General features: G+C 43.4%; 1 protein-coding gene across 11 annotated transcripts in view; it reads left to right on the top strand.

The window, feature by feature from the left end:
• The window catches only part of NRG3 (neuregulin 3), a 1,064,095-nt gene that overhangs the window by 1,021,814 nt on the left and 16,982 nt on the right, over positions 1-25,299 (top strand). For all 11 annotated transcript variants that reach the window (XM_067025241.1, XM_067025240.1, XM_067025235.1 and 8 more), the window contains exons 5-6: positions 3,229-3,331; positions 7,883-8,009. In XM_067025241.1, coding sequence (XP_066881342.1) covers positions 3,229-3,331; positions 7,883-8,009 — 230 coding nt within the window. The remainder of the gene's footprint in view (positions 1-3,228; positions 3,332-7,882; positions 8,010-25,299) is intronic.

Here is a 25,299-nt window from a genome sequence, read left to right as displayed (position 1 = left end):
TTTTCTGTTTATTTATTTTTTCTTGCCTGGTTGGCCACTCCTTTTTTTTTTTTTTTTTTAATTCCCTCTGCAGGATCCTTGTCTACCATTCCATGAAATTTTGGAGTCTCTCAAAGCTCTATCTTAGAATAGAATGCCTAAGATTCTCTTATTACTATATATTTTCTCCTGGGGCTGTCTTATCAACATACTTGGTTTCAGTACATGCATAACCCCAAATATTTTTATCCGGAACCCTGTCTCCTCCTCTTAACCCAGATCTATACATGTAAATGTCTACTTTACACTGCCACTTGGCTATCTTATAGGCTTTTAAAACTCACGAACTCCAAAACTGAATTTGATATCTTTCCTTTCAAGTCTGATTCCCCTCCAAAAAGCTCCATCTTAGTTAAGAGCATCATCGTCTAGTACCTTAAGTATTTTCAGCCTAACTGCTGGGCTTCCCTAGTGGCTCAGTGGTTAAGAATCTGCCTGCCAATGCAGGGGACACAGGTTCGAGCCCTGGTCTGGGAAGACCCCACATGATGCGGAGCAACTAAACCCGTGCGCTACAACTACTGAGCCTGCGCTCTAGAGCCCACGAGCCACAATTACTGAAGTCTGTGCTCCTAGAGCCCGTGCTCCGTAACAAGAGAAGCCACCACAATGAGAAGCCTGCGCACTGCAACAGAGTAGCCCCCACTCACAGCAACTAAAGAAAGCCCGCGTGCAGCAATGAAGACCCAATGCAGCCAAAAATAAATAAATAAATTTATTTATTTATTTAAAAAACCTGCTTTCACTTCTGTTTACTGCCCATCATGGTTGTTACTATTATCATAGAAACATCCATCGTGTCTATGCTGATATAATGGCCTTCTAACAGGACTCAGCATTTACTTTATCCCTTCTAATCTTTTCTGTAAATTGCAGGAAAAATAAATGTAAATATTATCATGTCACACTCCTCTTCTTTCAAATTTTTCAGTACCTTCCTGCTATTGTGAAGACATGTTCATTGTATACCATGGTCCTGTTGTTTCCGTGTTGCTCTGCTAAGCTGAGAGAGTATAGAAAATAACTTGTGCAGAGGCCCTGGGGTAGGGTAAATAACTTCCAGATTCCTGAACATGCCATTTTAACTCCTACCACAGGGCCTTTGCACAAGCTGTCTTCTCTTCCTGGACCACTTTGCCCATCCCCATTCTTCTTGCCTAGTTGGATCCTATTTTATACTTAAAATCTCTGGTCTCTGTGAATAGGTCAATTTTCCATATTATATTATTTTGTAGGATTATATACCTCTTTGTTATAACATTTATTACAGTCAGCATTTCATATCATTGCCTTTATTTAGACAGAAAATTGAAATTTTTAAAGGGAAAGTAGTATACCTTTGGTTACTCATATTAAAGGTGGCTAAAATTAAAGTCAGATCCAAAATTGCCAGACTCCCAGCCCCTGGCTTCCTCCTCCTCATTGTGCTGGTTCTTGTGTAGCGCTCTGAAGCAAAGGCATGAGAGCACCATCATTGTAACTATACCTGGGTCTATAAATCCACTCGCAGTCTTTGGAGTTTTAATTTCACTCTTGATTTTGAACTCAGAAATGATTTTGTGCATTTCCCCAGTCTATATTTGACTAGCTTTAAAAACTAACAAAAACACCCAATAGATGTTATGTGGAGATCATTGTTTAGTTGATACAGTATTATTATCCACCATTTTCGTAGTTCTTTTTATTGGCAGAAGCAGGGTGGAGTAGATTCTTATATGTAAATCATGCTTATTCCATTAGAGTCATCAACTCACAGCAATTAAGTGAAATGGAATTCTTTCTAAGTTGGTACATCTACTTACTTGTTCCCAAATTCAGTTGGAAGACTTAATGAGCTTACAAATGTGGATGGAAAGGATGACATTCTTTAAGATGGCAAGATGCCCAAACAAGGTCTCAGTGACACGTTTTTTTTAATCTCTTTAATTTGAAACTTTCAAAATTTAAAATGTCAACCAAGGCTTGCCAGGGCCACACGATTGCCCCTCTTCATTTAATCAGAAATGTGGATAATGTGGTATTTCTCTTAGGTTTACTTTCTGTTTTTTGATACTCCAGTCTGAATAAAGACATTGAAAATGGAAATAAAGCCTAAGAGGGGAGAGAAGAGAGGATAGTTCTTGTAATACATTGTTTCCCAATACACTGCTGCAGGAAAATACTTTAAAATGTACCGTCGTATCTGAAGAGAGGATACAGTGCATGATCTCAGGAAAGAAGGAAAGGAGAGAGAGAGGGAAGGAGGGACGGAGGGAGGGAGAATGAAAAGAAGGAAGGGAAGGACAGGAAAAAGGGAGGGGGAGAGAGGGAGAATGAAAGAAAGAAAGGAAAGGAGGGAGGGAGGAAGGAAGGAAGGGAAAGAGAGAGAGAGAAAGGAAGGAAGGAAGGAAGAAAAGAAAGGGAAAGACTATAGTCTCTGTGCTGTATAAAGAGAGAAATAAAGACAAGAGGAGGATAATTAACAGAAAGAAAGTTCTGAGATCTATGGATAAAAAGGTCTTGATGAGACGGAAGAACTGTTTCAGTAGACATATTTCAGAAAATGAGCTAGAAGTGTAAATGTCAATATCTGAAAAGTGAAATGCTTGTTTTTGAATTCTTGTCATTTTTTGCAATATAGGATGCTCTAAGATATGACCTTGGTAGTAGAGGTTGAGGTTACTGTGCCAGATCACTGGTATTGAGGAATGAGTAAATATTCACATGTATATTGAAGTTCTCTTTCATTAATGATGTCAATCATAGTAATGGGTGGATGAATGGGAGACTGACGGCCAGGGACCAAATCAGAAAATGCAGTGGCATCAGTATCACAGAAATTGGAAGTCATCACTGGCATAGGAAGTTCTGATAGCACATTATTTTGGGCCCCACAATAATTTTTAAAATGTATGTTCCCAGTATGTTCTCAAGTCATGAAATGTCTTTTGATAATAAGATTCATAATTGTGATATCTGTGTATGAGTTCTGATGTAGCCGTGCACATACAAAAAGAAATAAAAGCAGCTGTCCATTAGACCATTGCAAAGAAACTGAATCCTGATAACGTCCTCATGTTTTCCTATTCATGACAGGAACAAAAAAACTTTGCTTTGAAATGCTCCTAGCAGTTCAAAAGTACGAAGATGGAGATTGTCTCTGCTGTGCCGTACTAACATCTGCTCTAATTCTCTTTTTCAAATTCCCAGAGAGTGAAGAAGTTTATCAGAGGCAGGTGCTGTCAATCTCATGTATCATCTTTGGAATTGTCATCGTGGGCATGTTCTGTGCAGCATTCTACTTCAAAAGCAAGTAAGACCATTTCTCTCAGTGTTAAAAGATTACTTCTCAGAGGAAGTACTTTGTCTTTCTTTAAAGTGCTGAGCTCAGTACTCAGTCTGAGCTCCAGGCAGAGGGAATTTGTGCAAATTGTGTCCATCAGACTTCCATAAGTAACTCTCAATCTTGTGTAGCCTGCAGTGAATGTGTACAGTGTGTGCGTGCATGTATGTGTGTGTGGTTTATCTTTGATGCACATAGCGATCATTCCTCTCTGTGATCGTGAACACTCTGTGTTCTTTGCACTTTTGATTGCCTGCCAGAATTAAAGGCTCAACATTTGCCTGTCACTAAGGGGTTAACTCTTCTGAAAAGAGAGGTCACTGCTATAGACCTAAACATTATCAACTAGCCTTTCATGGGAAAAAAAACCAAACAAACAATTTCCTTTTATAGTGTTTTTACCTGCTACCCATCCAGGTTTTAGCCAAATATGAAGTATGAATACTGTAAAATCTACTTTGCTTCACCATGTAGTATGCACATCTAGAATATGCCCTACACTTACCTTGCCAAGAAACCAAACCTTCTGCCAAAAGCACTGCTTTTTTGGGGCTAATAAGGTAGAATTAAAAATATACATATATGTATATAAGTATGTATGTGTATATACATATATATTTACTCCACATAACTTTGGTAGAGGTATTTTATTTATGTAAATGACATAATCTGCACTTAAAATAAGAAATGCAGATAAAAATATTCAGTTCCTTGGTTTCTTGGAACGTATGCTGGCCTTGAGAAGTTGGCACAGATTCTGTTCCTACAGCTTGTCAGAAATCCAAGCCAACATGTGATTGCTTTTCATTGGACCTGTAGTTTTCTACCCATTTGCTTTTCTAAAAATGGACCAATTTCCAAATACAGTCTATGATACCTGTCTTCATGTTGTATATGTTGATCTTTAAAAAGAACAGCGCTTCATGATTTTAAAAAATAATGGAAACTCGGGTATGAAGCCAAAATTAGTGACTATTATTTTTTAATACACTATTTCAGAATAGGTTTAGATTTGCAGAATTACCGTGAAAATGGTACAGATAGATCCAATGTACTAGAATGTACACTGCCCAGAGAGAGTCACGACTTACCCAAAAGCTTGCCTTCTCTTGCTTATGTATGTTTTCCTTCCCATAATCCTTCAGATGCTGCCACTCCAGTCCTTTCTCCATTCTCTTGTCACCCATGGTATGGCATGACCTCACCTGATGGAATATTACAGCACATTGTTAACTGAGGAAAGTTTGAGTGTAGGTAACATGAAGAGGTAGAAGCGAGGAGTACCTTCTTGAATTGAGGGGATTTTCTGACTGAGTTAATTGAACCCCAACAAGGGCTTTGAAGGGCACACCAAAAGAAATTCTTTTCTCCTCACTCCCAATAAGCCCGTATATTCCTATGAGTAGTTAATCGAACTATTAATTGAGCCTTTCATATCTGACTGATATGGTGCACATAGCAACTGTAAATTCTTCTAGGTTTTCTTTTTACTTTTAACTCATATGGGCTAAGAAGTGTAAGGCTGGGAGTCCTTAGTAGACTTTGGAAATGCAAGACGTGATTCGACTCTAAAAATGCGATCAGAATAGAAGAGATGTTCTAGGAGCAGAATGTTATGTTCCAGGAACAAATAATTATCACAACCGGGAAAGCACAGGAGGAAAAAGGAGAACTGGTGCTACCAGTAGAAAGCAGATGTGCTCATAACTTGCCCTGACTGTAGGTTATCACCCTCTGAAGTAAGAGATTTTAGATCACAAAGCAAGGCTCTTAAGGACAGGCAATGGATGTTCTGATATGATGCTATGATCCTCTTCAGCTGTGGAGGTCTTAGTCCCCCATCTACTAGTACACAGCTATAAGAGTTACCTGACCCAAGATAGCCAGCATCCAATGACAGGTCAGTGTGAAGCTTTGAAGGCCTAGACCTTTGCCCCAGCTTGGGGTGCATGGCCATGCCAGTTTCAGAGCTCCCCGTGGGATTTGCGGAGGTCTTCACTGAGACTGTATCACATTCCAACTTCTCTCTCTGCCCAGTCCTGCCTCCTTCCCTTCATTTCCACAGACGTTGATCCAAAGAGCCCTCACTAATAAAAATACTGCACGCTATCTCCATCTCAATGTCTGCTTCCCCAGGAAGGCAACCTGCAACATTACAAAAAACGTCTCCCGATGGACTGGTGATGCCTGATAATCCACCACTTTACACCTCATTTCTTTCTGATGAATTGACCCAGAGCAACTTAAAACTCACTGAACTATAGAATCACACCGACATTGTTAGGCTAGTAGGTTCCAGTGTGAAATGCCCGTACCTTGTCTTCCCCAGAGCAACTGCTCTCATGAGAGAGCTAATGGTATTGCAGGCAGACGCTTCTCACTTCCTTTGTTCCCATTTGCTGAGGGGAGGAGGAAAGAGCAAAAATGTGTGTGCTTGGGAGAGCAGAGGGATGATGGGGAAGGAGGCAGGTTCAGAAAAGAAAGCCCATTTATTCTGGAATATTAGTGAGTCCGTATGGGAGCAAGAAGAGAGTAAAGGAAAGCAAATTATAAAAAGGATTTAGGAAATGCAGCCAGAAATTTTTATGAGGAAAATTCCTTTAGAAGTTTACATTTCCCAGATGCCGAATTATGGAATTACTGAAAAGATCATTAGTATTTCTACTATTTAGTTCTTAGGAAATTAATTGTGTCCTGACTCTGTGCCAAGCCCCCTTTTACTACTTGATGATAATTCACTCAGTAGAACTTCCTCATCTCCAGTTTGCTTCATCAGTGAATCCCTGATAGGATTTTGTGGCTATCATGCGCTTCTTAAAATGCTGATATGATAGATTTGTTTCTAACAATAGGCTACAGATTAGCTGTTAGGAAGTAGGTAGATTATTACAAGTGCATTAAAGCAACTGAGATAAAAGCCCCCCAAATAATTGAAAAGATAAAAGAAATATTGAAACAGAGCTACATCACACCAGTATTGTAAATTCAAAGGAGATAATGATGCTCCAAGCCTCCAAGTCCTGTAGCAAATACTGTGACTTGCTTGTGAGAGAGGCAATTAACAAGATCTCTTCTCTTCTCTTATCTCGGAGCCAGGGTTCTAATTCCTCTGCAGCATCTGCCCATACAACTAAACATGTGTTCTCATATTTAGTTTCCACAATATTTATGGAAGAGAGCTTTTCCAAACTCCATTGACAGATGAGGAAACTGAGGCTCAGAGAAGTTTTGGAAATCAATCATTTTGATTTGGGGAATCAAAGCAAAGCTGGTGGGTGGCAGAGCCAGAATTCAAATCTCAGTCACTGTGATACTCGAGCCCATGGTGTATAGAGTGCTGTCTCTACCTGGAAAAGCTCACTGCAAGAGATGGTGCACAGTCTCCACCAAAGGTTCTCTCCTAGGCATGGACCTTGGAGAAGAGGCAAAAAAGTCTAGGGGGGGATGATTCTGCAAAGTTTGTTTGCTTGTTTGTTTGTTCATTTTATAGGTACTGAGTCTTCTGCTGATAGATAATTGCTGTAGAGCTCTTGGGAGAGAGCAGCTAATAAGCCAGTAATTTGTCACATCCTTCTGATATAGCCACTGAATGGTCAGAACAACAGTCACTCAACATATGCAGAAATATTTTACCTGGAGTCCAAAACCTGAGAATAATCTCAGCCTTCCCATCAAGAAGCTGCATGACCATGGGCAAGTGGTTTGACAGTCGTGAGCAGTGGCTCAAAGTGCAAAGTACACAGCCAGACTCGCTGGGTTCAAATCCAGCTCTACCACTTACTAGCTATGAGACTTTGGGCAAATTATCTAACTTCTCTGTGCCTCAGTTTTCTCATCTGTTAAGTGAGTATAGGATTAATGCCTCATCACACATGAATTATCGTGAAGAATAAGTAAGTTGAGACATGTAAAACACTTAAAATGATGCTTGGCACATAGTAGGTGCTCTTTAAGAGTTAACAATTTTTATTATTTACAAAAGTTCTAATAAAAATCTACATTCAGGGCTGATGGTAAAAATAAATGAACTGTTTCTAAACTGTAAAAAAGAAAATATACCCTTGTTATGGTATATGTGTAAGCTATGGCACACAGCTTGTGTGGCAGTCAAGCCACACTTATTTGAATTGGATAAATATACATGTAACTTTGCAAGTATGTTATATGTGGTTGCTAGGTCCAAGCTTCAAAGTTTTCCACTTGTCACTTCTTCAGAGCATTCCTAATTCTTTTCAGTTGAGCACTCAGGGATAGGGACCTCTTGCATCCAATAGGGACAGGACAAGGAGTTACATTTCTGTCTGCCTTTGGAGTGCCACTGGGTGTGAATCCTGGATGATAACAGATAATGCCAGTATTTCTTGGTGGGGTTGAAGGTGAAGGGAGGATTCTCTTTGTTAAGTGAGTTTATCTAGCTTTAGCAAATGACAAATATAGATGTTGGGAATGAATGAACCTCAAAAAACATGAATAGAATAAATATATGTAACTATTTATACATGGATGTATTTAAACCTGCAGGAAACATGCTAAGCAAATTCAAGAGCAACTGCAAGAGCCACATAACGGTAAAAACTACAGTCTCAAAGCATCCAGCACAATGGCAAAGTCAGAGAACTTGGTGAAGAATCATGTCCAGCTGCAAAATGTAAGTTACATGTCTATACCTCTCTTCCCACAGTCCATCTCAGTGCTTCCAGTCCAGAGGGGATGGGGAGCCTGTGATCAGACTTGCATATTTTTTTCAGTACTCTGTAGATTTTTCCTTAAATCATGTTGCATTTTCGTGTGCGCACACAAGTACTGGATAAAAGAAAGAAAAATTAAATCTCAGCTCTTGATTACAATCTGTAATATAATTAATCTCTGGAAGCAAAAAGAGCTTCAGTTGTCTGTTCCATAATCTCTTACTGAATCCTTACTTGTCAGAAATTGTGCTGGGCACTAGGGGTACCATGTTCCCTACTGTAGGAAACTGATAGAGTGAAAAATACAGACACCTAGAGGAGGCTTGTAGGATGAGATGGTTGATATTGCAGCAGAGATTGGAGAAGAGACCAAAAGGAGGTGGGGGTGGGGGGGTAGAAGTGGAGGCAGCCAAAATTCCAGGCTTGAACAGGATTTTGAAGAATATGAAAGGTTCATCAGAGAGTCAAAGAGCAAAGAACACAAGACTAGAACAAAGAGAAAGAATAAACCCATGGAATCCTAAGAATACATTCTGTGTTCAGGCAACTCTGAGGTAAGGGGTGTGAGAGAAATCAAAGGTCAGACACATGGGAGGGAAGAGATGTGGTCCCAGAGTTGGGACTTCCTAACACCAGGCCTTAAACAGATACCAGAACTTGAAGTTAAATAAATGCAAGCTCTTTGAATCCTACATTCTTTCTAAAGTGGTTTTAAAAATTTCTGAGATATATTACAAAACACTAAATTAAAGACAAGCAAATGCTCCCGAACAGGTCCTGCTGCTTGCAGCTTGAAAGAAAGCCGATACTCCAGAGACAAGTGTAACTCCCAAGATTTTGCTCCGTGAAAGTTTTTAAGAGAGAATCGAATCATTGGCGGGGGGGGGGGGGGGGGGGGGCAGGGTATCAGTGCCTTCGTAATCTTCCACTGTGTGCAGACTTTCTTCTGATTGGTTTGTGGTGAGGTAACAGGGTGGTGGTCCAGGAATCTGGTGTTCAGCTTGAAGTTGCCATCCTCTACCTAGGTAAGGGCCTTAGTTCCTGCAGAAGAACTCAAAGGTATTGTTATGAATATTTCATGAGAAGGAACCAGGCCCCTGCCCCATGCAGCACTATTGTTTCTTGACTGCTCCTCTTTGTTTCTGCATTCCCTCCCTTCCCTGATTAGTAACTGTTTGAATCTGCTCTTTGGAACTAAGGGAGGGTCAAGAAAGCTGAATGAAGCCTATTTCCTACAAACAAGAAATGAGGACACAGAAAGGATTTGTATCCGGCCGGGCCCCACAGGGTCCTGCTCCATTTCACAAATGCCATATAAGACATACTGGAAGATTCTTATCAGGGTAGCAATTCTTTGTCCCCCACCAGACTGCACTTCCAGATTCTGAAACACAAAACGAAAGCACAAAGGCCGTGATATAAACCTAGTATTTGAGTATAATACACAATCACCCAGGATACATTGACACCCCTCCAAATGCTTGAATCACTGGGAATTTAAACATCATTTGGGATTTTAGGAAATCATTACCCCAAAAGTTGCCATTATGCTATGCGTGACAGATGTACTTAGATGTTTAATGTGGAATTCATAAATCAGAATTGCTTCCCAGCAAAGTTTTGTTAAACTTGTAATCATGGCTGTGTGTAGGGATTGTTCTTTTCAGAAACAGGGAGAACGCTTTTGCGAATGATTTCTAATGAGTATTATCCCATCACTGTAAAAGCAAATGCAGTGATGGAGGGCTTCTTTGCAACTGAACCTGTCAAAGATAAAGCCAGAGTCTAGTTAAAGTAGTAAGGACAGACTTTTGATCAGTAATATACTGTTGCATTACGGAAGAGAATCTAGTTTGAACTGAACCCAACTTCCATTCTTACAGAGGTGACTGGGAGTTTTAAAAGGAGAATGAGGGAGTAGGGAGGGGAAACAGTGGGGGCTTGACAGAGTCAGGGAGGTGACAAATTACAAAGAGTTGGTCATAGACATGCGATGAGGCCAGCTTTGTCTGTGAGCTGGCCATTATTGAACTTAGGATCCTTTGGTTGCAGGAAAAATGGGGTGCAAGAGGATGGTCATGCCCCAGGTCTCGGGTGAGTCCCTGGGACGGGCTGCCAAGTGAGGGTCCTTGGCTTTGCGTAGGAAAGAATTCAAGAGCTAGCCACAGTAAAGTGAAAGGAGGTTTATTTAGAGAGATACACACTCATAGACAAAGTGTGGGCCATCTCAGAAGGCAAAAGGTGGCCCCCAAATATGGGGTGGTTTGTTTTTATGGGCTAATGAGTGAGAGGATTATTCCAACAATTCTGGGAAGGGGCAGATATTTCCAGGAATTGGGCCACTGCCCACTTTTTGGCCTTTTATGATTGGCCTCATAAGTGTCCTGGCGCCTCTAGGTGTGTCATTGAGATGCTAATGCATTACAGTGAGCATATAATGAGGCTCAAGGTCTAGTGGAAGTCGAATCTTCCATCGTCTTCGACCTAGTTGGTTCTAACTAGTTTATGTTGTGTCCTCTTCTTAATAGTTGTGTCATTCTTTTAAAGGCTGTGCCTTGCCCCCTTCCTTCCTATCTCACTGTCCTTCTACAGAGACTGGGAGACTGAGTCCCTATCCTTCCTAATGATTACGTTTCAAATAAATTGTCTTTTAGGTCCATGAAAAAGATTTTCCCCAGTTGTAGGAGATACATAACACATCTCAAAGGGAAAAAGGAAGGTTCCCAATCCTAAACGCTTTTTAGTAAATGCTCTGAGAAAGAGAGGTCTGGGGACTATCTTCAGGCATTGGCTAAAATGAATGGCAAATTCTTTTGGAGGCCTTGAGGGGCCTTTGTTGGTTTGTTTGTTTGTTGGTGGTTTGGGGCAAGCATTTTAAGGGGGGGGGGGTGCTAGGGATATAGCATTGTGAGCTGTTAGAACTATGTTAGAGTTTATTCAGGTCTTTCAGTGTGAGGGTGAGTGGATGAAATATTTAGGCAGAGAATCTGTAGTTTTTAAAGGCCAAAGTTGAGGCCTAATCGAAAAAAGGCCTTAGAGGAGCCTGTCTAAACTTTGCTCAAGAAGAGAGTCCGTCGGTCCCTATGCATTTTATAGGGTTGCAGCCAGAACACACACACAGTTTTGTATTCTTTCTCACCGAACATATGATCAATAGCATTTTCTCTATGCTTTATGATCTCCACACATTCATTTGGGAGACAGCATAGTGGCCCACAGACTGGTCACCTCACAATTTACTTCTCCTTCCCCTCCCAGTAGACACTCACGTTTTCTATTGTTTAATTATTAAAATTTACTCATGTGGTTCCCCCACCTCTCATTTAATTGGAATTATTAAGATTAGGACAACAAGAAAGAAATTATCAACTGTAGGGTTGCAACACTTGAAAGACCTTTGTGTCCTATAGTTTTCTTTAATTTTTCTCTCTCTCTTCCCTCCTGTTCAGCCCACCCATCCCCCAACATTCTGTATGTTGGCACAGGGCAGCAGAGGTTCAACTGGCTTATTCCCCCAGAGCCCAAGATAGGAAAGTGTCGTTTTATATTCATTCTATTTTTGGATAAAGAGAGGATACATATGACATTTTATCTCTGAGTTGTGGTGTGGTCAGCTAGTGAAACTGTGCAACTCAGATTGAGAGCTGAACCCATGTGCTGGGACTCAAACCCAGCCTAAACCCAGATTGGCACTTGAACCCACAGTCTTTTAATTGAGATCATACACCTGGTCTGAGGACTTAATGAAGCTCGGGTTCTTTATGTCTCGTCACAGAAAGAATTCAGTGAGATACAAAGTGATAGGTAAGAAGTGGATTTATTTAGAGAGATACACATTCCATAGATAGAATGCGGTCATCTCAAAAGGCAAGAACAGCCTTGGGAGAAACACATTCCACAGACAGCACGTAGGCCATCTCAAAAAGTGAGAGGTCCCGAAATATGGTGTGGCTTGTTTTTATGGGCTGGGTAATTTCATAGGCTAATGAGTGGGACGATTATTCCAACTATTTGGGGGAAGGGGAGGGGATTTCCAGGCCCACTTTGGGGCCTTTCATGCTTAGCCTCTGAACTGTCATGGCACCTGTGGGTGTGTCATTTAGCATGCTAATATATTACAATGAGCATATAATGGGGCTCAAGGTCTACTGGAAGTCGAATCTTCTGCCATCCTGGACCTAGTTCATTCTAACCAGTTTTTGTCATGTCCTATGGCTATGTCATTCTTTTAAAGGTTGTGCCCTGCCCTCTTCCCTCCTGTTTCATTAGGACAGCACATTTCAAGGGATCAACAGTCTGAAAGGCTACACAAAAACTGGGAGTTCAGGCAGAGAAAAGATGGGAGAGGAAGGCATTTAAGGACCCTGAAGAAAGAGCGCAAGGTGCATTGAGGAGACCAGTGCATGCCAGCCATAGCATTCTACACATTGGCGACTGGGCTCAAGTGACTCCTGAGCAGATCACTTTACAAGATTAGTCTAAAATGAACAAGTTGCTTTCCCAAAGGCACATATCAATTTCAGTGCAAGAAAGCAATATGGTCCCTACCAGCTTTGTTATACCTTTGTCAGCATTTCTTTTGCTAATTTAATAGGAGAAAGTTGGATCCTTTAATTAAATTTCACTGTTTGAGAGGGTAGTATAATCTCTGTTCATATATTTCTAGTCAGATTTCCACTGTGGTGAATTATATGCTGATACCCTTGCTCATAGTTTTATTATAAGAAGCAAATAACAATTTAACAGCAATTTTTCATGCCATATGTTATGGGAGAAAATAGTAATAGAGAATACATATCAATAATCCCTTAAAAAGAAATTGAAATGTTTAAGAACATTTGCTTTCCTACAATGCTATGCTTAAGATATACAAGAAGCATACAGGACATCTGAGCAGTTGGTCAAGTAGCAAGTAGTCTTAGGGAAAGCAGTAATTTGTCATGCGGCTAAGAAATATCTGCATGCATATTCAAATGCAAATGTATTAAAGAAAATTTGGAAAAGCATTTTTCCTTTGTAGGTCTATAGCTTTTTTATTCAGACAAGAGCTACGAGGAAATACCAATGTTAATGATAACAGCAAAAAATGATAAATAAAAAAACGATAATAATAACAGCAAATAATATGTACTGGGTACAGAAATAGAATCATGGTAAATAATATAAATACATAGCCTTATTTAGTCCTAACGACAGCTACTTAGTTTACACCCACGATGTGCAGAAAAGGAATCTAGGACTCAAACAAAGCTTGAGAAAGTTCTGTCGGCAGCTAGCTAGTGAATAGCTAAGAACCAAACCCACATCTCTGTAACTCAGTGGTTCTCAACAGGGGGCAGTGTTGCCCCACAGAACATTTGGCAAAGTCTAGAAACACTTTGGGTGTTACAACTTGGGAGGGAAGTGCACAGGTGTCTCTGAGTAGAGGGTGCTGACAAATACCTTGTAATGCCTGCGGTAGTCTCCCACAACAGGAAGTGATCTTTCCCAAATGTCAAGAGCGGTGAGAAAGTCTGGAGTCCAAGGTCAAGATGCAAGATGTGTCCACTAGGAGATTCTGACAGCCTAGCACCGGGGTTCTATCACCAGTGCCCCACTTCAGGCATTTATTTCTACTGCGTGGAAGGAGACAGGTGACCCTGGTACACTATAATCCTTAGGAGGGAAAATTTCCTACTTTGCTTACCATATCTGGCAAATTTATCTTTACCTTATCTTGGAGCCCAGGTTAACTACTTGAAATTCTTTGCAGTGTTTAACAAATGAATTGGCTGTTTCTGGCACTCCCTTAAGTTCCTTAAACATTCATGGGGAAGGGTTTCACTTGACAGTCATTTAACAAGATGTGAAACACCCAATCCAGTGAAGCAACATGATACTATGGGAACACTTGACTCAGAAGCTGCAGAACTAGACCTGGCAGTGCCTTAGGAACACCTAGCCCCATACCATCCTTTACAAATGAAGCATTTGTAACTCAGAGATGAACTGACCTCACTTCCTGTGTCCCCAGTGAGAGAGAGAGAGAGAGAGCACACACTGGGGCTAGAGTTATAACCTCCAGACCAGTCAAGGGAGTGAAACTTCCTAGCACCTAGTTCAGGGATCAGAAACAAGTCATCAAAAGAGAGATGATCTATTCTTTCTTAAAATCAAGGGAAAATATACATTAGTGAAAAGTAAAGGAACAAAATTATGTACCCCTTCCCACAGTTTTTTCAATAACCATCTTAGGAAGGATAGGTTTGTGGGAGTAACATTCAATGAGAAAGAATTGGAAGATAATATTTGCACGCTAAAGGAGAACAAGAAGAATTTAAAGCCTAGTACAGCCTTGATAATTGGTAGAGAGAGGCATGTATTCTGTAATGCTTTCTGAACATTTTTCTCTGTTGGACACTGCATGAAGGTCTTTAAAGATACAAACAGGAGATGGATCCTGACTTCAGGGACCTCATGGGCTAGTGCTAGAAACAAACACATAAGCATATACTTTTTTTTATCATGTGGATACATTAATTCAAATTGCTATCAGATAATGGAAAAGGACATCTAAAATTGGCTGGGGGAATCTGGGAAGCCCACCCCGAAGCAGGTGACATTTACACTGAGTCTTGAGAGTGAGTTGAATTTCATCAGATAGTTTGACAGGGGTTGGTCAGAAGAGGTAATCTCTTTGAAGCATGAATCAAAGTTCATTTGGAATCATTCTAGTCTAAAACCTGATCTCTTGTTTTAAATATCAAATTCTAACTTATGGATTTGCTATAGATTCATACATTCATCTGTTGATTCAAATATGTATTAAATATCTAGTAAGGACCAGGGATATCATGATGACCAAAAATGACAGTGTTCCTACTTTCAAGGAGCTTACTGATCACTGTAGGTGATAGATATTCATCAAAGAATCCCACAAACAAATGTGCCAAGGCCTACAGCCAATAGTGAACAGTGCTGTAGAGCTTACAGAAGGCAGGTCTGGGAGATAACCTGACGATAGGAACAGCTAAGAGCTCTCTGAGGAGAGGGAATAACATGTGCTCAGTTCCCTCTGGCTGAAGGGGGCCCCTGGTGAAGGTGAGGTGGTAGAGGGTGAGGTGTGGGGGCCGGGAGTGCTTGCTGGGCTGGGTGTCTGGAAAGTGTGTCTTGCTCTATTATTCCTCTTCGGTGGAATGTGTTAAAGTTTGACAGCAGTTGTTATAATTCTTCCGGCTCTGGTACACGGTGCAAACATTCTTAAAATAACCACAACTGTCGAGTTGTTTTTAATTACTCGTATTAGAGATCCGGATGAAAGCACGCTCTAAAACATGTTATAACCACTCAGTCTCACAATCTTCTGGGCTCAAATCAGACCTGCAATAAAGAACTTTTTGACACAGACATAGGTGAGCTGAGAGCAATGCGGAGACAAGACATTGAAAACCTTAAAACCATTTTACAATATTCTCCCTCCTGGCTTTATTGCCTGGGGCTCCAGACCAGGTGATTATCAACTCTGTCAACACTGCTTTCCAACAGGGACACGGATTTCATTTAACTTTCTGACTCTGACTCGGGCTGCTTGCAGGGGGCAGACCTGGAAACAGCATACCTTGCTGTACTTCCAACATGCTCCTGTTTCATCTGACAGTTCTATTGATTTTAGGGCACCACTAACAGTGTGCTAGGAGCAAGGCAGGTGATGGTGCAAACAACAGCGGGTGTCCTCAGCACCCAAGAGCATTTCCACAGGAGGGCTTTCAGGGAAGCCAATCGGGATGAATGCTTCCCCATGAAATAACAGTATGACCAGGGTCTATGTGGGTGTTTGAAAGGAGAACGGCCGAGCTCATGCTGAAAGGACCAGTGAATGGTCTGTGCCATCTTGTTATTCACGATTAAAGTGACATTATGTCAAATGGGGTTTTAACAAAACACGGACAAACACAAAATGTCAAGATCTGTGTGAGTACAGGGAAAGAACATGGAATCAACTGCCTTACCTTGTAACATTGTACAGAAATGTTAAGGGGGAGGAGGGTCAGACATGCAGCTAGCCTGAGCACTTGAACTTCACTGGGGATACTATCAAATGGATGAGATAAAATTGTGCTGCCCTTAACTTCTCCCAGGGAGGAACTGCATACATTTTGGGAGGAACCATAATAAATGCTTTTAGCACAGATTATAAAATGTCCAAAGGCTATAATCCTGGTCAATTAAGCTGCCTTTAAGGAGAGTCTATGCCGACTGTTTTGCTGAGTGGGTTTTGCACCTTGAAGGCCTACAGCTAAGCTACTCAGGAAAATCAAGGAAAGTTGAATACTGCCTTTAGTCTCTAAAATATTATTACTTTTGCTATGGATCTTTTGCTTTATTTTTTAAGTGAACTTTATTTTGTAGGACAGTTTTAGATGTACAAGAAAAGTTGCAAAGTTAGTACAGAGAGTTCCCATATACGCTGTACCCAGGTTTCCCCTATTATTAACATTGTCCATTGATATGGGACATTTGTTCAATTAATGAACTCATACTGATGCATTGTTATTAACTCCAATCCATGGTTTATTCAGAATTCGTTAGTTTTTACCTAATTACTTCTTCTTTTCCAAGATCCCATGCGGATACCATGTCACGTTGCGCTGTCATATCCTTTGGTTCCTCTTGGCTGTGATAGTTTGTCAGACTTTGCTTCTTTTAATGACCTTGAAAGTGCCTTTTTCTTCACATCCTATCAAAAGTGCATTCTCTCAGTATGATCTATCACTGTTGATGATTCCTTTTGTCATCTGTCTGAGGTAGTAATGTCAGGCAACTCCACTGTGGTGTTACTCTTTCTTCCCCATCCCTTTCTACAAAGTTCTCTTTAGAAGGAAGCAACCATGTGTAGTCCACACTTAAGGAGTGGGGAGTTATGCTCACCCTTTGTGAAGGCAGAGTATCCACATAAGTTATTTGGAATTCTACTGCAAAGAATTTGTCTCTTATTCAATTACTGAGTGGAATGTGCTTCCCTTAGGGGAGATCAGGCTCTGGTAAAGTCTCTTTTCACTGAAAAGTAGACAGTTATAATGCAGAACATTGTACGTGCATTTCAAAACGGTTACTTTCTCATCAGAGACATGAGACGATTTTTTTTTTTTTCGTTCTTTTTTTAATGAGAATCTGGTGTGGTCCTGGAGGAGGTTAAACTCAAGAAAGTATGAGAACACGCCCTAAGACTATAGCCGTGAGATAATTTTTACTTTCCCTCTAGTCCACATGCAGATTACAAAAACTTATTAAAATTACCACTTAAGTATTCCTACCAGTTTATGTTTCTGGAAGATTCTTCTGTAGGTAAGCTTGTTACTGACCAGGGTTCTTGGCCTCCCTTGCTCGCTCCCTGGGGGGGAGGGGGAGGAGGAGAGCTGGTTCTTTAGATGGGGTGAGGGTAGGCGTCAGGCCCAAGGGACGGCGTAGGTGGTGTGCCCACCCCCTTGGTGGTGCTGCGTGCAGGGCGCGTGCGCAGTAAGTACCCTGCTTTTGCTCCGGGCATCTCAGAAGTGGCAGTTGGGTTTTTGTTTCTGTATCTTGTCATTCATAATTTGCCCCAACTGAACATGTATGTAGTTATTTTTAATCTCTTATAGTGTCTTTGTATTCTGTTGCTTGAGGAGGCGTTTGTCCCCATGCAAGCACTGCAGCAAAGGATCCCAGGTCCCAGTCGGTCTCATTGCTCCTTGAGGGATTCTACACCCCTCATTCTTAAGGGTTAAGGGGCAGAAGGTCTTTTCTTCTGAAACGTCTTCCTGCTGGACAGGGGCCACAGACCCTAGCGTACCCTAGAGGCATAGAAGTCCCTTGCTGACTGTTCCAAGGACCTGCGCCACCTTCCGCTGGAATGGGTTGAATTCCTTGAGCCATCATGAGCCTTACTCAAAACTGTTGAAGCCTAGAAGACACAAACTTAACCAAAAGGTTAACCAAACCAGGGCCCAGAAGGAGAAGAACAACAATAGCCACTAAAGGGCCTAGAAAGGGAAGGAACCAGGTTAACTTTGGGAAGGCTTCCTAAACTGTTGACCAGTGGAGGTGATATCGCACTTGCCAAAATTGTGAAGCCACTCTGCTTGGGTGTATATTTACTGGTTTTTTTTTTTTTTTTTTTTGGCTGCACCACACAGTTTGCAGGATCTTAGTTTTCTGACCAGGTATCGAATCCAGGCCCACAGCAGTGAAAGCTCAAAGTCCTAACCACTGGACCACCAGGGAATTTCCTTTATAATATTAACTTATACTTACTGCTGTACCTGGATCAATGAAACAGGACAGCTAGAAGTTATCACACAAACTCCACCTAGTTCTGACAGAAGATAATCAAGAGCTGGACAATTGTCAAGAACTACATTAGCCAAAGAAACAAAGAGGGGTCTTAAGTCCCATGAAGGCCTGCCCTGTCTGTTCCATCCTACAACCAAGCTGTCTGGTGAGATTTCTCAGTGTTACTTCATGATAGGTAAAGCGTCCCCATGGAGCTGTCAGTCCTATGGCCAGCCCTGCCCCTGCTAAGATCGTTCCTAGTGATTTCCAGGTTCAGTTGTGAGCCGGAGTGGTCCTGTTATAGATAAAAGTCCCTTTCATCTCTGTGGTCGCTGGAGTGCACTCTCCTATGAAGTGGACATTATCAATGCATTTATAGGCCATAGCTTGGTTGGAAAAGGACAGGGCCTGGCCATAATTGCACAACATATGATGGTTTGGGTGTCTACAGAGGAAAACAGACCCCTCTGGGATGCAGACCTGAATGTCTGTCTCATGGTTGTTAAGAGCAGACAGTCCCTGAAGGACATAACTGTTGCTAGTACTTGAATAATTAGGGGATAGCAGACCATTTCATTGATAACTAAGTATATAAAGCTCTACAACATTTTTAACAAGATACCCATGTATGATCCTGCTGACATCATCAGAGGGTCACACTCAATAGGCCAGATCACTATTTGCCCGGTATCCCACAGGTGGGTCAAATTGGATTGACCAGGTGGATGGGATAGTTCCTTCTCACCATTTACATTCCACTTCTGTGTTGTTTAGGGGTACGAGGCCAGAGTATGAAACAAGGCACCAGTGGGTAAGGTTGAAAGTGTGGTTTAACCCCATATAAGTGGCAGGATATCTGGTGTAATACCCTAGGGGGGTTCTCGGGGCATGTGAAACAAATTCAGTTTGTGCAGTTCAACATAAGGTACCCCATGCCTCGGGTCCAGGTGTATGAGGGAGTAAGCTTAAAGCATTGGAATAGACCACTGGAAGGTGCAGGTGTGACTAGCAGAGGTTGAAGGGGTGGCAGTTGTCCCTGATTTAGATCATTAATTACCATTGAAACTGGCAGCTTCAGGGGAAATGCAAGAGGAGGGCCAGTAGCCAGCTGGGGGTGTTGATGGCATATCCAGCATTCTTTTCAATGTTCCCCCTTCAGATATGATTCTGGAAATGTTGATAAGTGTGGTTTCTTGCCGTTATCCCCTAGTTACCGGGACTAGTAAGGCGGACGGAATCAATAGGAGGAGATTTTCTGTGGTGGAGTGTTTCCCTTAAACCCAGAACGGACAAAGGAGCTGCTTCCTTGGTGTGGGTGTCTGAGCAAACAGGCAGGATGCAAGCAAGTGTACAATAGCAAGAATGGCACAGAGGAGTCCAACCCGCTGCATCCTCTTATCTGTCAATGGTGCCTGTCTTTTGAATAGGTATCTCAGATTTTCCACCCGCTCACAGGTGTACTGTTCTATTGTACCTGCGGGGGTGAAAGCTTTAGTGTGGGCAGATGTACCCAACTAGAGATCCCTTGCAGTTTGACAACAGGGCAGGCGGCTAAAATTACTTTATAGGGGCCCTTCTATTTTGGCAATAGTTGGTCTTTTGGGGGATCCCTCTTTCCAGGTTTTCAGAAGAACTTGGTCCCCGGGGTTTATATGTGAAGGAACGGCCCCTTCCACTGAGTGGGAGCTGGCTGTGCCTTGTTGGCACAGTCCTGGATTGCCTTCTGAACGTGTTCTAGATTAATAATATACCTCAGGGTCTGACTCACTTCCTCATCCAGTAGAACGTCAGTAGTAAGAAAAGGCCTCCCATTGGTCATTTCAAAGGGGCTAAGCCTCAGATTATAACTGGGGGCTACACGGACCCTGAGGAGTGCAATAGGAAACGGGTTGGTCCAGGCTTCATGAGTCTCTGGCAGAGCTTTGCTAAGGTTTTCTTTACAGTATGGTTCATTTTCTCTACCTTCCCTGAAGACTGGGGGTGCCAAGAGGTGTGTAGCTTATAGTCTATCCCTAGGGCCATTGTGAGTCCCTGTGTGATTCTGGCTATAAAAGAGGGCCCGTTATCGCTCTGGAGGGACTTTGGAAGTCCCAACCGAGGAATTATTTCTTTTAAAAGGGACTTACAGACTTCAGTAGCCTTTTCAGATCGAGTGGAGAAGGCTTCATCCCATCCCGTGAAAGTATCGACGAACACAAGGAGATATTTATATCCTGACAACAGGGGCATTTGGGTGAAATCTAACTGCCAGTCTTCCCCCCAGGTATTTCCCTCAGCATTGAACTGGCCTGAGTAACAAAGGGGGGATTGGATGGGCCTGTGGTTTATTACGGACACATAAGCACAGGCAAGCGTTATTTGTTTTACTGTTCTTTTAATCCCCTTCCCTGAAAAAGCCTTTTGCATCAAGTCCCACAGTGCAGCCCTCCCGTAGCGGGTGGCATCAGGTAAGCTCTCAGTGAGTTTCCATTGTTGGGCCTCAGGGATTAGAACCTTATTCTCCTTTTTATACCAGCCTGTGCTTCCTTTCTCATAGCCCCATTTCTCAGCATTTTCTTGTTCCTGTGGGGAATACTGGGGAAGGCTAGGGAGTTCGGGTGGGGGGCGGGCAATCACTAGGGCCATAACTGCTCAGGCTCTTGCAGTAGAGCTGCCTGTTTTGCAATTCAGTCAGCTTTGCTTGGCTCACGAAAGATCCATCCCTCTGATGGCCCCTACAGTGGATCACTGCCACCTGGGTCTGGAGCTGCACTGCTTCTAAAGAGCCAGAATTAAATCTTTATGAGAGAGTTTCTAGCGGTTAACATTCCTCTTTCCAAATGGCAGCACGAGCACGAAGTACATGGAACCTGTATGTCTAGGGTGGCAGGGCCTCGGCTTCTATGACTTCATCGAGACTAACTATGGCATACCCCGCCTTTCGGGTTCCCATTTCTATAAAACTGCTCCCATCAGTAAACCATTCGATCTCAGGGCTGTCAAGAGGCTCATCTAGAAGGTCAGACCTGCTGGAGTAAGTCTGTTCTATGGTCTCTATATACGAACGCACTAAGTCTCCACTCTCAACCGCTGGTTGCAGAGTTGCCGGGTTCAGGGTTTGGCACACCTTTAAGGTAATGTCGGGGGTGTCCATTAGGAGGGCTTGATATCTTGTTAACCTTCCTCCAGTCAACCAATGATGTCCTGTGACTTCCAGTACAAACTGTATCTAATGAAGGGTTAATACATCTAGGTGTTGTCTCAGGGTGAGCTTGGAAGCCTCATTAACCAACAGGGCTGTGACAGCTACTGCCCGCAGGCAGCTGGGCCATCCCAGGGCCGCTGAATCCAATTGTTTTGAAAAGTAAGCCATTGGTCTCTGATCCGGTCCCAGCTTTTGGGTGAGGACTCCTAGCGCTATCCCTGAGCTCTCATGAATGTATAGGGTAACAGGCTGGTCCAAATGTGGAAGCCCCCGTGCTGGTGCTCTACTCAACGCAGTCTTTAGAATCTGAAAGGCCTGCTGGTGGTCCCTATTCCATTGAAGGGGCTCCCTTTCTTCTCCCTTTAGAACCTCTTGTAGGGGTTTTGCTATAAGGCCATAATTTGGAACTCAGATATGACAGAACCCAGCCATCCTGAGAAAGCCTCCAAGTTGCCTCTTTGTGGTTGGAGATGGTAGTGCACTAATTACTGTTTTTCCATCTATGGCCAGGGCTCTTTCCCCTGGGGTCAAAACAAAGCCTAAATACTAAACCTGTTGCTGTGAGATCTGAGCCTTGGTTAGAGACACTTTATATCCCCTTTTTGCCAGAAAGTTTAGGACCCTAGCAGTATATTGATCTGAATCTTGTTTGGTCTCACTACTTATCAATAAATCATCAACATAGTGTAGCAGAGTTCCCTTCTCAAGGCTCAGTTCCCTCAGTTCCCTGGCTAACACGTTTCCAAAAAGATGGGGGCTGTCCCGAAAGCCCTGCGGAAGCACTGTCCAGGTATATCGGGTAGCCTCCAGGGTGTCAGGGTCCCTCCATTCAAAGGCAAAAAGGTATTGAGAGTCTGGATGTAGGGGAATACAGAAAAATGCATCTTTGAGGTCCAAAACAGAGAAATACTCAGCATTTCCCAATACTTGGGCGAGGAGGGTGTATGGGTCTGGCACCATTGGGTGAATAGGGTTGATGGCCTCATTCGCTGCTCACAAGTCTTGCACAAACTGACGCTCCCTTTAGGCTTCTGAACGGGGAGGATCAGGGTGTTGCAAGGGGATCAGCAGGGCCTAATGAGTCTGTTTTAGGAATTTGGTGGGCGGTGATTGGATCCCCATCAGGGCTTCAGGCTTTAAAAGATACTGTCTCTTTCTGGGGACTTTCCCTAGGCCTTAATCTTATTTTCATTGGGAAAACATGTTTTGCCCTTCCTGGAACCAAGGCATCCCAAACTGCAGGATCTACTTGTTCTCTAACTTCTTGTGGGGAGGTCTTGGGGAATCTTTTGATGACCAGCGCATGGGTCATCTGGAGCTACTAACAGATGCACATTCTCCATTTGAATTTTCTACCTCATTGGACTACGAATATACTAGCTCCTAATTTATTTAGCAAATCTCTTCAAGGAGGGGGACAGGGCATTGTGGCATGTACAAAAAGGAGTGAGTAATGATAATGGACCCGACTCTGCAGGCAAGGGGAGATGTAAATCGCCTCACCTTTGGCTGTCCATCAACTCCCGTCACAGCACAGTCACGGTTGGGGAGGGGGCCGGCCGGCCTAGTCACAACAGAGGAGGTGGCTCCAGCGTCTACAAGAAATTCAGTTCTCCTACCCGCCACGTCAAGGGTGACCTGAGGCTCCGCTGGAGTGATGAGGATGGAACGAATAGGATCTGGAGCCAGGCAGGCAGGCACTCGCCCCATCCGTCGGTGTGTGGGAATCTCTCATCCGAGAGATTCAGGACGTTCCCCTTTCCACCGCCCCTCCTTCCAACAAAAGGCACACTGGTTTGTGCCCAGGCGGCTTCTTGGTGGTCTGTCCAGCCTTCGCAGCCTTCTAGGGTCCCCTCGAGGTGGTGGGTGGATCAGAGGGGCGAAAAGCCGCGTTTTCTTTATCAGACTCTTATCCTTATTGGCCTCTTCTGTTAAGTCTCGATTGCTATAGACCTTGAAGGCCTCCTCTACCAAGGCTGACCGTGGGGTTTGTGGCCCAGCCTCAAGCTTTTGTTACTCTCTCCTGGTATCAGGAGTGGCCTGGGTGATAAAATGCATGGCCAACGGTGTCCTCCCTTCTGCAGACTCAGGGTCTATATTGGTGTACTTCCTGAATGGCTCTGCCAGATTTTCATCTTTTTTCCTGTGTCACCTCTGGGATCTTATCATTCACAGGCTTCACCATGTATCTTTCATTCCTTCTGATAGATGAGTAATATAATGTCTCATCCTAGCCTGGCCTACACGATCTTCATTGTCCCAGTGTGGGTCATGTTCTGGGATTGCGTCCCCCCCCACGCCTGATAAATTTGGCGGTGTGGATAGGTGATGAGTAGGCCATCTGTGTGTTCCCTGGCCTTTCTCGGTATATGCTCCTTTTCATCCGGGGTACAACTGGGCCGGAATAACCATGATGTCCTGCCAGGTAAGAGAGAATGTTAACCCCCGCCTGATGAATTTGTCAGGGTTCTCTGAGAACCTGTCAAACCTCTCCCAGATTCCTAAGTCCCCCATCGAGAAGGAGACATGCGCTCTAGTAATCCCTCCGTTCCCACTAGCTACTTCCCAGAGGGGGTAAAGGCCTTGTGGGGCAAAAGTGGTGGCTAACTTTGAACCTGATCAGAGCCCCATTGGAGGAAACACGAGGGGCTCCGATTTTTGAGTTTCTGACTTGACAGGGAAAGGTGGGGGTCTGGGAGTTGAAGAAGATGGTGAAGGGGGAGAAGAAAGGGGGGCCTGAGAAGGAGGCTCAGTACGCCAATGGCTAGTCGGTAGCTGAAAGAAGGGGGTCTGTGAGAACGGCTGGCTCTGAATCTTTTGGGGGCAACGCAGGAAGAGAGGCTACATGTAAACACCAGGAATCCCTCAGTCTGGAGTCTACACGTATGGGCCTACGTATATAGGACCTCTCCCCATTTTTAAGACTGCTTACAAAATAGGTCCAGTTGTAAACATGGTGTTAAATTTAAGGGATCCATTCCGTGGCCACTTCTCCTGGTCACCCAAGGTATATGGGAACCAGGCTGTGTTGCAAGAGAAAATCAGCTTATTTCTTTACTGTCTCCAATTGTTAAGAATGCAACCCAGAGGAGAATCTCTGGGCAAAATCTGGAAGCTAACAACTAGAGGTCCTGGGGGCCTGATGGAGTTGGGGTCCAGTGTAACGACAAAGAGGACCACAGAATTCCCTCCCCAGAGTTAGCGACACAGACAAGGAGTCTCCAGGATGAAGGGGATGGGAGTGTAGGTAACGAGGACCAAGGGAGAGGACAGGAGAGGAGGGACAGAAAAGACTGGAAAAAAAAGAGAAAGAGATTGCCTTTTCAGCCTGCCCCCCGAGGGTGTCTATTCAGGCACCAGCCTGTGTGCTTCCAGAAAGGGCCAGTGCAGGAGGGAGCACCGTGTCCAACGCCCACCAGGGTGATCAAGCCCCGAAACCAGCCAGTTGTACATCGTCTGCGGGTCTCCAACCCACAGGTGGGACTCTCACCCACACATACACCAGTATATAGAAATTTGCCGCTTCAGCCTGTTCCCAATGAGACTTCTCTTGGCAGAGGAAAAGAAAGGTGAGAATATTGGGAGGATCGGACGTCCAGCCACTACATGATAGGAGGACTGAACCTCTGTCACTCTCATGTATCTCCCATCAGGGGAGGCCCACTGGACCAAGGTCTGCTTGGTGTGAGGCGAGCCTCTCCCACCTCTGCTTGTGACCTGTCAAGGTGAGCTGTTGCGGGCCAGAGCGAGCAGGTCTCACAAGCTGAGAACAGTGACGC

This window comes from Kogia breviceps, chromosome 2 (assembly GCF_026419965.1).
Source record: "Kogia breviceps isolate mKogBre1 chromosome 2, mKogBre1 haplotype 1, whole genome shotgun sequence".
Taxonomy (NCBI): domain Eukaryota; kingdom Metazoa; phylum Chordata; class Mammalia; order Artiodactyla; family Physeteridae; genus Kogia; species Kogia breviceps.
Note: the sequence above shows the minus strand (reverse complement) of the source record. Positions and strands in the feature narration are given on the sequence as shown.